Source organism: Muscardinus avellanarius (genome assembly GCF_963383645.1).
Source record: "Muscardinus avellanarius genome assembly, chromosome: 16".
Classification (NCBI taxonomy): domain Eukaryota; kingdom Metazoa; phylum Chordata; class Mammalia; order Rodentia; family Gliridae; genus Muscardinus; species Muscardinus avellanarius.
Window position 1 is genome coordinate 50,350,448 of NC_137802.1, and position 14,413 is coordinate 50,364,860.

General features: G+C 42.3%; 1 protein-coding gene across 1 annotated transcript; it reads right to left on the reverse strand.

Moving 5' to 3' along the window:
• Positions 1 to 6,694: 6,694 nt before the first annotated feature.
• KRT25 (keratin 25) lies at positions 6,695 to 13,821 on the reverse strand (the record flags this gene model as incomplete). The annotated part of the gene is made up of 8 exons (XM_080713231.1): positions 6,695 to 6,804; positions 7,127 to 7,188; positions 8,080 to 8,297; positions 9,409 to 9,534; positions 9,620 to 9,781; positions 12,126 to 12,282; positions 13,009 to 13,091; positions 13,393 to 13,821. 8 exons carry the CDS (start codon positions 13,819 to 13,821, stop codon positions 6,695 to 6,697), a joined length of 1,347 nt encoding a protein of 448 aa, XP_080569357.1.
• Between the last annotated feature and the right edge of the window lie 592 nt (positions 13,822 to 14,413).

Here is a 14,413-nt window from a genome sequence, read left to right on the forward strand (position 1 = left end):
CCGACACCTGTAAGTTAGTGGAGACTGTCAACCTTTGGGTGTATTTCAAAGTTATGAAATCCTCTGGAGCATTCAAGAATCACGGCAGTGCTTTATCAGGACCTCTTCTCACATCCGGTGGGTAGGAAGCCCTCTTGAAAGAGGAAGGGTTCTTGAAAGCCCTCAAGAACCAAGGCAGTGGTGTTCTTTCTCCCTCTTTGGGCTAGCTTTCAGATCCTTCCTGCCTTTGACACTAGTCTGATCATGTGATCCATCTTGCTGGGATGCACCTCTCGTCTGAGTGGGAACATGCTGGGCGGGGACCTGCAGGGCGTGATCTATCACCTGTGCTGATGCTTATGTGGTTCCTGTGACCGGGAGGACCACAATGGATAGGATTAGGAGCCCTGCTCTCTCTGATTTCTTTGTAGACCTGCTATTTTGGTAGCATGTTTATTGGAATTAGATGATTTCTTCCTGAATACTTTTGTTTTAGTTGGCCAATTTGTTCAACTCATTGCCTGGGCCTTACGATGAAACAGGGAGAATTACCTTTCATGAGGTAGATAAGAGGATCTCTCTCATCCTGAGTACCAGGGATGGCTCTCCATCCATCATCTCTTGTGGCCTCGGGCTTCTTATGGGGAAACTGGACATGGTCTAAATAGCCTTGAAACTCTCTTGTATCTTGAAAGTTTTTGGATAATGTGGAATTCATTTGAAATGGTTATTTTCATTTCACTATACTAGTTACATTTATTAGGGTTTCGTAGAAACCAGATATTCTCCAAAGTGTATCGATTAGATACATCACAAGTCTGCAAGGTGGGTGCTATTATTATCACCCCCAGTTTACAGGTGCAGAAATGTTAGACCACTTGCCCGAGAAAACACAAGCTAGGAAAGAGAAGAAATTGCTCTGAATCCAGGCAGTTCCAGGCCTGCTTTTGTGACCAGGCTTCATTGCCGCCTTCTCTAACAGGGAAGTTGGAGAATCTGTTTTGCCTTCTTCCTATCTTTTTTGTTTTTTCTTGTGGCATTGGGGATTGAACCCAGGAGCATTCTACCTTTAAGTTACTCCCCAAGACCTATTTTATTTTTTAAAAAAATTTGAAACAAGGCCTCACTAAGTTGCTGAGGCTGGCCTTGAACCTGTGATCCTCTTGTCTCAGCCACCCAAGTACTGAGATTACAGGCATGTACTGCCACACCTGGCTGAGATGCCTCTGTTTTTCTTTATTGTGACATGTTCATTTGATTCACTAATAAGATGAGCTAGAGGAAAAGGCCCAATGAATCTGTGGTGTGCCCTGAGGCTCCAGCTGAGGCCAGGACTGCCCAGTTCTGGTCTGAGGCATCACAGGGGCCATGATTTTCAGAACTGGGGGGCACAGTTCTGTGCACAGCCACCAGACCAGGCCTGAGCCTACAAGAGTTCCTGGAAGCTTTTTGAAGTTGTGAATGGGGTGTGTGTGGGGGGAACAAAAAGGAAATTTAAAGATAAAATGAGGTGTGCTATTAAGAATATCTAAGCATTGTATAGTATGAACATAGATGAGTCAGAATGGACACTAGCAGCCGGGCAGCTTGGAGCAGGATCCCAGAGGCCCCTGCTGTGCCTGACATGTTTCACTGGATTTTGGCAAGGGGGTCATGAGCCTCCTCCAGGCAGTGATTATTTTAATGACCTGTACCAGCACCTCTGTAGCCCTTGCTGCGCGCGTGTGTGTGTGTGTGTGTGTGTGTGTGTGTGTGTGTGTGTGTTACTGGGGATTTAACGCAGGGAGGGGCATTCTACCTCTGAGCTCCACCACCAGCCCTTTCTATATTTTATTTTGAAACAGGGCCTTGCTAAGTTATTGGGTGGCCTCAGACTTGCAATTCTTCTTTCTCAGCCAATTACTAGGATTGCATGTAGCTTTTTGCAAGTTAGATAAACATGTTTTGTTCCTGGGCACTAGGCCTGCAGAGTCTGGCCACCCTGGTGTGGGGTATAACCTGCCCATGACTTACAGGAAACGTGTGTGTGTGTGTGTGTGTGTGTGTGTGTGTGTGTTACCCAGGAGCTTTTCTACCTCCGGGCTATACTCCCAGACCTATTTTATACTTTATTTGGAAACAGGGTCTCACTAAGTTGCTGAGAGCCTCACTAAGTAGCCGAGGCTGGCTTTGAACCTGTGCGATCCTCCTGTCTCAGCCTCCCAAGCTCTGGGATTACAGGTGTGCGCCATCATGCCCTGCCAGAAACTTTTTTAAAAATAAAAATTCTTAATCAGAAATGGGGAGAGGAGTGACGAGCGTAATTTCTGGTGGGGCTGGCTTGCTATTTATCCCAAAGGGACATATGTAGGTCAGAATAGAGGATCATTGCTTTGTAACATTACTGAGGCAGTTATTCTTTGCAATTTGGCCACGCTACTATAGAAGCTTTTTTGAAGAGTGGTTTCTTGGTCCAATACAGATCAGGGCCAAAATATTTGGCCTAAATTATCTCAGAAAAACTAGTACAAAATTTGTTAGCTGGGCTTGGTGGTGCATGCTTGTAATCCCAGCATTTGGAAGACTGCGGCAGGAGGATCGCAGTTCCTGGACAGCCTCAGCTGCTTAGTGAGTCCCTTTGCAACTCAATGAGACCCTGTTTCAAAATAAATAATAAAAAATAGGGCCGGGGGCGCAGCTCAGAGGTAGAATGCCCCTGGATTCCATCCTAGTACCACACAAAAAGAAATTTGTTCTCCCTGCCCTTCATTGATTCTCTTGTATGTACATTAGTAGATTCCTTTGGATATTTATTATGCTAAGTACGGTGCAGAGTGGAGTGATCTGAGCTGATTTTGGCACGTAAATGTTTCAGTGACTAATTGTTTCAATTCCTTCTAGGCCTTAGGTGCAGTTTCAAATTGCTTTTGGTATGAGCCTGAGTCACGTCGTTCGTTCATTCATTCATTCATTCATTCATTCATTCATTCAGCTCTGAGCCTGGCACTGTGTTAGATGGTGAGGATGCAGAGATGATAGGAACAGGACTGGATCGTAAGAGCTTACAGCTGGTCACATCACGAGACACACAGGTGAATGCAATTTTAACCGCGTGAGGCTAGACATGGGGGCTAGAGTGAGTGGCTTGGGGGAAACCCCTGGAAGAATGAATAGAATTCCTCAGTCTGCCCTGCTGCTGCGGTCCATCCCACAGATTATGTATACATATACCTTTATTAGGTGAAACCAAGATTTCAGAGGGATTGTATTTCCAAACTTACAAGAATGTTAAAAAAGAGATTCACGGTTCCACAGCCTCATCTCCACTCGACACAGGGAGACTTTGATATCTGCCAAGTTGGAGAGGGACTGTGAAATGGAATTTTGTTTTATTTATCTACCTATTTTTTTCTCTTGTGATGAAACCCAGATAATTTCTTCATTCTTTGCTACAATTTATATTAATTCTCTGACTGTATATAATGTGGTAGAGAATCTAAACATTGAGACTTTAATTTCTTATCTTCACTTCTTTTAGTTTACTTTGGTTCTTTTAAAAAATATCTGCTTAGAGCTGGGTATGGTGGTTGGGTATGGTGGTTCATGACTATAATCCTAGTACTTGGGAGGCTGTGAGACAGGAGATTCATAGGTTCAAGGTCAGCCTTAGAAACTTAATGAGATCTGTTTCTAAATTAAAAAATAAAAAAGGCTGGAGATGTGACTTGGAGGTAGAACACCTCTGGGTTCTATCCCTAGTACAAAAAAAAAAAAAAAATCTTAGGCTAGGCATGGTGGTGCATGCCTGTAATCTCAGTGCCTGGGAGGTTGAAACAGGAGGAGCATAGGTTTGAGGTCAGCCTCAGCAATTTGGGGAGTCTCTAAGCAACCAGCAACCTGAAAAGACCCTGTTTCTGAATTAAAAAAAAAAAAAGCTGGGGATTAATTTAGAGGTAGAATGCCTCTGAGTTCAATTTCTAGTACCCTTCTCCACACAAATAAAAAAAATTAAAAAATCTGTTTAGCCACTCTTCCTAGTTTTTTGGAATATGTATACATTTTCTATTTTTTATTTATTTTATTTATTTTTTGGTGGTACTGGGGTTCCTGGAAACCCTTCTACCTTCGGGTTATACTCCCAGAGCTATTTTTATATTTTTATTTGGAAACAGGGTCTCTTAAGCCAGTGAGGCTGGCTTCCAACCTGCGAGATCCTCCTGTCTCTGCCTCCCAAGCGCAGGGATTACAAGCGTGCGCCTCCACGCCTGGCTTATATTTTCAATTTTTAAAAAATTTCAAGTAGGCCAGATCCCACGCTTGTAATCCCAATATTTGGAATGCTGAGATAAGATGATTGCAGGTTGGTGACCGGCCTCAACTACTTAGTGAGGCACTCTGCAACTTAGTGAGGCCTAATGTAATGTAATGTTTATGTATAAAAATAAAAGAATAAAAATAGGGCGGGGGTGTAGCTCAGAGGAAGAATGTCTCTGGGTTCCATCCCCAGCACTAAAAAAAGTTTTCAAGTATATTAATAATTTTTATGCTCTATATTTTAGATTTCTTTCTTTCTTTCTTTCTTTCTTTCTTTCTTTCTTTCTTTCTTTCTTTCTTTCTTGTGGTACTGGGGATGGAACCTGTTTACCTCTGGATTACACTTCCAGACCTATTTTATATATTTTTAAATTTGGAAACAGGGTCTCTTAAGCCAGCGAGGCTGGCTTCGAACCTGCGCCATCCTCCTGTCTCCGCCTCCCAAGCGCGGTTTCTTGCTGTTGGCACCTTGATTTCCTGTGTTCAGTGATTTTTGACCACCAACAGTTAATTATCCTTTGAAATTTATTTGTAGAAATCCTTTGAGGCCCGGGATGATAGCGCGTTCATCCAAAGAAACATTTGCTCTGTTAGGATCTCTGCGGGTACCAGTGGTTAGGGACTGTATTACATTTTCAGCTTAAAGTTATTTTGGAACAGTCTAATAGTGTGAATTTTATCTAAACACACCTCTGTATTTTGGACTGACCGTCTCAGAGATCATTTTTCCCCCTCTTCTTTTTAGTCCAGTAGTTGAGACAGGACACTTTGCCCTCCGTTCTGTGGTAGTGGGGTGAGTTATTTCTAGGTCAGGCTTACAAGGGAACTCATGGCCCATTGGGGCCACTTACCAACTTCTCATGGGTAGGTGCTATGTTTATCTCTTATTCTTTACATTCTGTGAGGTCCTGAAAACTGAAATTTGACTTCGTAGCTTCAGCAAATATAAGGATTGATTTATACTTGGAAGCATCACTCTAGCTAGTGAGGGAAGACTGGGCCACATGTAGGGAAGAGACAGGTGTGGATTGATTCAGCGTTTATACGATTGCAAAATATTTTTTCTAAGAGGAAATGTCTTTGCACTTGTAATGTTTTTGTTTCAAATAATCTGATGGGGGACATGGCTAGGCATTTTGGCTCGAGTGGTCTCTTAGCTAAGATTATATCAGAAGATGATAGAAGTAACTTGGGAATAATTATGGTATACTTAAAGAATGCCATCATCTTTTCTGCTTAGTATTGTCACATGGAGATAATCCATCCACAGAGGACTAAAGCTCAACTAAGTATATAGGGGTAATATTTGGTCTGTTTTCAGTTCATCTAATTTATTTCCCTTAGGGATGAATCCATTAGTCAAGAGAGTTATAAACATCAGCTATAACCTTGTAAGACAATAACTTGGATTCTAAATAAGGATGTTTGCTTTAACCTTTCTTACCTTTGGGATATTGTTTGTTTGTGGTTACTGGGGTTGAGCCCAGGGCCTCATATACGCTAGGCAAGTGCTCTACCACTGAGCTACACCCCCAGTCCTGGAATATTGGTGAATATATATCCATAAAAGGAAAAATGAGATTTGAAAATTAAATCATTATAAATATTGGGTAGTATAAAACAGAGTTAGCATTTGAGTACTTATCGGTGCACTTCATAATAATTTTTAAAATCTTTACAATAATCATTTTAAAGAAGTGCTTATCCCCATTTATAGATGAAGAACCTGAAATGGGTACATTTTAGCTATTATAGGGGGAATAAGCTTCTTACTTTGTCAAAGCATGGTAGATTAAGGATGTAAGTGAAAGTATTTTTATTCCTTTTGAATTTTTCTGATTTTTTTCCCCTATTTTGGCACTGGGGATTGAACTCAGGGGCATTCTACTTCTGAGAGACACCCCCAGCCCTTTTTATTTTTTTTTATTTTGAAACAGAGTCTCACTGCTGAGGCTCTCTTTGAACATGGAATCCTCCCGTCTCAGCCTCCCAAGTACCAGAATTAGACACCATGCCGGCTGTGAACTCGTCTGATTTTGAATCACTGAGACAGCCTCAGGAAAACCTAGCCTCATGAATTCAGCTGATTTTTTAAAGTTTCCACATAGATTAAAAGATGTTAAGTGCTCAACTGTCTTTGCACAGACATACACATTCTAAAGATTGGACAACAGCACCGTTGGTAACTTGCAGAAGGAAGAAGGTTTATTGAATACAGAGGGTTGGTAACAGATTTCTGTAGGATGATCAGATGAGGCATCATATTTGTATGTGACATCTTTCCAGATGGACAGGGAGTTATGATTGCCCAGAAAGAAAAGGAACAGAAAGACAGCAGGACAGACATTTTCCTGAGACTCGCTCATTTTCCTAGACATGCAGAATGCCTTTTCTTCTCTGATGGTCTTTGGCTCATATTATGTTAGTTGCTTTGAGATTTCTCTTCCAGGGAGTGAAGCCTGGTGGTGAGTATTTTACTACGTTGGTCTACCTCTTCAAGAACTTTCTTAACCACTATGGGTTTGGTCGAATCTGAAGATTAAAATTTAAGAGGAGATTTTAGAGAGTTATGAACGAAAAGAATAAGAGGATTCTTATGTAGCATGGACTACATAATAAGTACATACGGGTAGACCTATTTGTGATGAACTTTGGCTACTTGGGTAAAATACAGTGACATGTGACTTTGTTTAAAATTAACCCACATCATTAAAGCTGGACATCTAGGACACACTGATATTCACTACAGATCTGTCATGGCTAGCCTTAACTAAGCCACGGCAATATGAAAATAATCAACTGGGCACTTCAAACAAAGTATAATTGCATAACAATGGAATTTCATTTTAATTACCTTTTATTTGAGTTCCCATGTTTCCATAATCTTTAGACTTGTAACCTCCAGACTTACAGGCTCTGTGAAAACATCACAATAGAGAATGATTTAGAGTTATACTCTTTCAGTTCTAGAGCCATGATTAAGTTTTCTTTAGCTCTTTGGCGAAAACATATTCAATGGGTTGCACGGTCAAAATTTGTTTTCTTTAGCCAAGTGTGTGGATGGTGCACGCTTTTAATCCCAGTGCTTGGGAGGCTGGTACAGGAGGATCGCACATGTTCGAAGCCAGCCTTAGCTACTTAGTGAGGCTCTCGGCAACTTAGTGAGACCCTGTTTCCAAATAAAATATAAAATAGGTCTGGGAGTGTAGCCCAGAGGTAGAAAGCCCCTAAGTTCCATCCCTAGTACCACACAAAAAAAATTGCTCTGCTTTAGGATGAAGAAGTGATATTTTAAATCTTTATACCGTAAACACAAGACTTGTTTCATTTTGATATTGTAAAACATTGCTAATCTATATCAACAGTAGAGGATTATGTTTAATATTTAGCATTCATGATAATAAATGCTGCCACATTAGTTCACGTTAACTCTCTAGGGGTCTAAGCTGCAAGCAAATCTCATCCTTTAGTATTAGTGGGGGATTGGTTCAAGGACTTCAGTAGATACCCAAATCCAAGGATGCTCAAGCCCTTTATGCACAATGGCACAGTATTTGCATATAACCTATGGGTATCCTTCCCTATACTTCAAGTCACCTCAAGATAATACACAATATAATGTAAATACTATGTAAATATTTATTATATTGTTTACAGAATCAAGAAAATTGTCCATGTTCAGTACAGATGCATTTCTATATTTTTGAATATTTTCCACTTGCAGTTGGTTGAATCCAAGGATGTTGCACCTGGAGATCTGGTGGGCTGGCTGCACATGACATCGTCTATATAGATTCCTCTACCTACCCATCATCTCCCCCGATGAGGAGGCAGTAGGTCTCGATTTCCTTCTCCAGGTGGACCTTGATGTCCAGCAGCTGCTCGTGTTCCAGCTTCTGGCCCTCGGTCTCCGTCCTGACCTGGTGCAGCTGCTCCTCCAGGGCCCCGATCTGAGCCTGGATCTGCGCCAGCTGCGTGCAGTAGTTGCCCTCGGTCTCTGTCAGGGAGCACTCCAGGGAATGTTTCTGTCAGGGAACAGCAGAGAGAACCTGAGACGGATATACAGATATGAAAAAATCTCTTTGACATATGACTCCCACCTCTTGTTAATGTAACCTATAATTGTTTGAGATTTCTTGTGAGCATATAGTTAAAATGAACCTACAATAGGGCTTCAAAATGGGGAAGTCTTCCTTTCTAATAGAACAGATCTAAAAACCTTGGCTTTGGAGCCGGGCATGGTGGCACGCCCTTGTAATCTCCAGCATTTGGGAGGCTGAGACAGGAGGGTTGTAGTGAGGCCCTTTGCAACTCAGTGAGACCCTGTTCCAAAATAAAGAATAAAAAATAGGAGCCGGGTGTGGTGGCGCACGCTTGTAATCCCAGCATTCAGGAGGCTGAGACTGGAGGATCGCGGTTTGCAGATAGCCTCAGCTACTTAGTGAGGCCCTCCGTAATTTAGTGAGACCCTGTTTCAAAATAAAGAATAAAAAATAGGGCAGGGGGTGTAGCTTGGAGGTCAAATGCCCCTGGGGTTCCATCCCCAGATTCGCAAAAAAAAAAAAAAAATATATATATATATATATATATATATATATATATATATATATATATATAATGGCTGGGGGTGTAGCTCAAAGGTAGAATGCCCCTGTGTTCCCTCCCCAGTACCTAAAAAAAAACAAACCCCACAAAAACCAAAACACACACACACACACACACACACACACACACACACACATACATACCCTTGGCTTCGCTCTTTTTGCTGTTCTATATACAATCATGTTTCCTTATGTTTTAGGATAATTACAAAAGGTGGACATCTTTTCCACACTGTTGGGAGTTTTAAAGTCAATGGATACATGTTTACAATGAATCTGGGGCGCATTCTCAGAGCTTGGGAGGCGGAGACAGGAGGATCGCACACGTTCGAAGCCAGCCTCAGCTACTTAGTGAGGCTCTCAGAAACTTAGTGAGGCCCTGTTTCCAAATACAGTATAATAAAGGTCTATAGTATAATATAGCCCGGAGGTAGAAAAGCCCCTGGGTTCCACCCCCAGTACCACACACACACACACACAAATAAATAATAAAATGTATCTGGGTGATGGTAGGAAACTGTCCTCTTCCTACCGTGGCTAGAAGAGACTGGAGTTCGATTTCCAGGGTTTGCAGAGTGCGCTTCATCTCCGTCAGCTCGTTCCGGGCTGAGGTTGTGGCCCCGACATCTTCGGAGATCTGCTGCTGCAGCGACGCACTCTGAAACGAAGGGAGTGCGGGAGCAAAGCTAAGTTCTGCGAACACCACCCAGATGCACAGGGCTTGTTTTCCGCAGGAGAGTCACCTTCTCGTTGAACCAGGCCTCGGCGTCCCTGCGGTTCTGCTCAGCCAGCGCCTCGTACTCCGCACGCATGTTGTTCAGCAGGACGGTGAGGTCCACGCCGGGGGCCGCGTTCATCTCCACGTTCACGTTGCCCCCGGCCGCACACTGCAGAACTTGCATCTCCTAGAGGCAGAAAAGTTTTCAGCTCGGCCATGCAGGAATCTCACAGGAAGGCTTGGAAGTTTAGCTTCGGAGGGTTTTTAGAGGTCGCCTGGCTTCCCCTTCCAAGGGTGTTCAGTGCCCCCCGCCAACCCCTTCCACATTTCTATTTCCTATCCATTGGACTGACCTGTCAAGAGCAGTTAACTCACTACCTCACAGAGTAGCCTGTTTCATTCTAGAAGAGTTCTAATTGTTCCCAAGGTCTTCCTTCCCGGGGAGGCCAGACTCCTGTTCCTGTAACTCCAACTTGTCAGTTTCAGCCCTGCTTCCCGGAATAAGTCTTAACTCCCTTTCCTTCTTAACCTACTGGAAATTAATTATCCTTTATCTTTCATGCTATCTGTTTACAGGGTGAACGTCTCCACCTTCGTGGGTGGCCTTCGTTCCACTGGAGACCAGCTTGGTGTGCAAACTGGTTACATCCTAAACTTAGTGACTGGGGTCCGAGGGCCGGGAGCAATTCTGAACAGTAGAAATGGTTATGAATAAATAAATAAATAAATGTGTGTACACTTCCCAGGGAAGAAAAACATATCCAGGTGTCTGTTAGGCTTACCCAGTGACATTTTAGTATTCTGTTGGATTCTAGAGTCAGACAAATTTCTATGTGAATTCTGGTTCTGCCTCCTTATTGGTTGTGCTAACTTTAGGAAAGTCAGTTCACCTATTTAAGGGTTCAATATGCTTCTCTAAAAATTGAAGCTAATTAAAAACCCTTCTTTGAGTTGTTATAAAAGAACTGATAATAGTAAGATTTAGTAATACTGCCTGGCATATGAATACGAAATAAATGTTGGTTATTATGATTACAATCATCATGGAAGCTGAAACCTATTTTTCAAAGTCCACACATGATTCTGTCTGAGCTGCGTGCTGTTAGGATGCGGTGTATGAGACCGAAGGGAGGCATAACTGCCAAGTCTGTGCAAACGGAATGAACACAGATCAGTGCGTCTCAGCAGCAGAAGCAGCCTCCGCCCCACTCCTCTGATCTGAGTGATGCTAACTGGGGCTTTCCTTCCTTCCTGTAATAAATCCCTCTGGCCGTTCTAGCGTTCTTCCTTCCCAGGTGGACGCTATACCTTTTTCATCTCCATGTGTGATTTTTTCCCTAAGGAATTAGTGAAAACTTTTTCAGTTCAAGAGGAATTAAAAAAAAAAAAAGATGTGTATATGGAATCACCTGCAGGTGAAACATTAATTTTTTTCTTCTAATTCTTTAAAATTTATTGAATGACTACCATGAACTATGTAGTAACACTTGAACTTGTATGGCCAAATAAACGTTGTTACTCAAGTGTTAAATTTACAAGAGAAGCCTCATGCCTAAGTGTCATTTTTACTACTCAGCTTGGTCTTCTGCTTTAAGGATTTGGTTGACTATGGAAGTCTTTTGGCTGTTTAAAAATATAAAATTTATTTTTAAAGGATAGTGACTTTTTGCTGGGCATGGTGGCACATGCCTGTAAACCCAGTACTTGGGAGGCCAAGACAGGAGGATCACAGGTTCAGGGCTAACCTCAGCAATTTAATGAGGACCTCAGCAACTTAGAGAGGCCCTGGTTCAAAATGACAAATAAAATAAGGCTGGAAGAATGTAGCTCAGATGCAGAGCACACCTTGGTTTAGTCCCTAGTACCACAAACACATACACGAAAGGCTCCCCTCCTTAAAAAAAAAAAAAAAAAGCAGTGGCTCTGAGAACAATCTCAAGGCTGAAATGGCTATAAGATCTGATTTTGACTTTAGCTCCCCAAAGCAAACATTTCGAAAGTATACTATGTGCTTGGAAGTATAAGTTCTGGTATAACAGTTTAATTGCAGTTTTATTTTGATAGCTGTATCTATTAAGAATGTCTTAATGTTGCATATATATATAAATAATGTTGCATATATAATGTTGCATACATACATATACATACACACACTTAAGGTTTGTATGAAATTAATGTTTTAGTGTTTTAAATCTGTCACTGTTATACAGAAACTTAGAACCGGTTTTCTTAGGATGTCCTTGAAGTCTATAGATTTTTTTTTTATCTAATTAGATGTAATCTTCTAAGTGGACCATTTTAACTTAGTTATAATTACATACCTAGACACTGATCTTATAACTTTGATTGGTCTGAAAAACATGGTTTCTTCCCCTCCCTCATGGGAAACTGGATGAGAAAAAAAAAAAAGGGGACTCTAGACAAGTTATTTGATTCTTTCTTACAAAGACAAGCCGGCTCTTGTACACCAACTGCCCACTCGGGAGGTCAGCACGCTCTCTCCCGCCAGGTGGGCAGATGGCCGCTCTTACCTCTTTATGATTCTTTTTGAGGTAAGTCATCTCCTCGCTTAGGGTCTCATACTGAATCTCCAGGTCCGTTCTGCACAGGGTTATTTCATCCAAAACTCTGCGTAAGCCGTTGACATCCGCCTCTACGCTCTGGTGAAGAGCCAGCTCGTTTTCATACCTTAAAAAGAGTTTGTGATTGCCCAACTTATCGCCTGACTAGACAGTCACCAGTCAGTGATAAATGCTAAGATTTTGGTATTTTGAAGTGGCACACATGACCGCAAGAGACCTCGTCAGTGTTTGTTATATAATAATTATTTTTTATTTTGGGGTTGACGGAAAAAGAAGTAGGTTATTGGGCGCTAGTTTTCTAGTAATTCACTAAAACTAGCCAAGGCATAGAAGAATATTAAGAGTTGATAATATATAATGGAAGGACTGAAAAATAGCTTTCATAGGACAGAGACTAGTAGTGTAGGGGTAGGGGATGGGGCAGGGGGTAAGGTGGGGAAGGAGAGGTATGGGGAAGGAAAATCAGATCATGTTATATGCATATATGAATGTATCATGAATACCACTCTCGTGTACAATTTTATTTTTGCAGTACTGAGGATGGAACCCAGGGGCATTCTATCTCTGAGCTAAGCCCCCAGCCCTACTTTTTATTCTTTATTTTGAAACAGGGTCTCACTGGGTTGCAAAGGGCCCCACTAAGTAGCTGAGGTTGTCCGAGAACCGCGATCATCCTGTCTCAGCCTCCCAAATGCTGCGATCACAAGCGTGCACCACCACGCCTGGCTTCTCGTGTACAATTATAAAGCACCAATAAAAATTCTAAAAGATTTCGATTTGATTCTTTGCACAAATCACCGTGAATTCTTTGCACATTTGGGAGTCTACTTACTTGAGTCTGAAATCATCAGCGGTTAGCCTGGCATTATCGATCTGCAGCACAGCATTAGCGTTGCTGGTGGTGGATGCGATGATCTAGAAATGAAGAGTTTGACTTTTCAAGGCAATTTGTAACAATGAGTAAAAATCAAAAAAAATTTTTTGTTTTGCTTTAGACTAGGTAATGGAAATAACCAACAGTAATAGTTATCATCAGTAAATGGCGTTTTACCATGAGGTTTATCAGTGGCATCTACTTAAGTGCTTATTTCCAATACTCAGTTGAAATCCCCTTTCTGACACCACAAGCAGGGGTGATACATGTCTTTAGAAGTCAGTGAAAAGAAACTTAGGAATAAAAAATACAGACATATGGCTGCAACATGCAATTTCTTACCTGATTTTTAAGATCATCGATTATGGGGAAATATCTACTGTAGTCATGATCGAGACCCCGGCAAGAGCCTGGCCCGAATTTCTCATACCAGCCCTTGATCTTCTGCTCCAGCTCGGCGTTGGCCTCCTCCAGGGCGCGCACATTCTCCAGGTAGGAGGCCAGGCGATCATTGAGGTTCTGCATGGTCACCTTCTCATTGCCGGACAGGAGGCCCCCCTCGTTCACAGTGAAGCCTGAGCAGGGATTGCCCGTCCCCACGTTTCCTCCCGAGGAGCTGCCACCGAAGGCACAAGAGAAGCCACTTCCGATGCCTGGCAGGCCGCAAGCATTTCCAGCCCCAAAGCTGGCAGCCCCACCAGACAGCCTGAGGGAGCCCGTGGTGGGTCGGGAACAGGACCTCCGGGATCCACTGGACAGCCGAAGAGACATGATGTCAGGGCAAGACCGTGTCGCAGAACTGTCACAGAACTTCGTGGAAGTCAGAATGGAGAGCCTCCTCACCTCAGCTGTTTTGTTTCCCTTTATATACACACTTTCCAGGGGTGTTCCGGATGAGATTCTGCCGACATAGAGTAAAACGCAGCTTGCCAGCCTCAGCAAGTTAGCATAATTGGACGATTTTTTCCTAATTAGTAACTAACTTCGCTGGGCTCATTTCTGTAGGAGGGCAGTTGCCCCCAGCTTGGTGGTTATCTAAAAAAAAAAAAAAAAAAAAGGGTTTGGGTGGAGCAATGGCAGGTTCATAATTACGTTTTAAAATTGTGGGTGAGTCATTCTTCACTTATATCCTAAAAAAGATAAGGCTCATCCGTCCATGACAGAATAAAAAAAATGGCATCATAGTTTGAGGCTATTATGCTAAGGCGGGTTTTGATGTTTCTGATTTTTTGCCCTGCTATTCTTTTTACAATTCTGTTCACATTCATAGAGAATGGAACTGTAATCATGATTTCTCAACCTGGTCCTTCATGCTCTAGGGTTTTTTTTTTTGTGTGTGTGTGTTTGTTTTTAATTCCTCCTG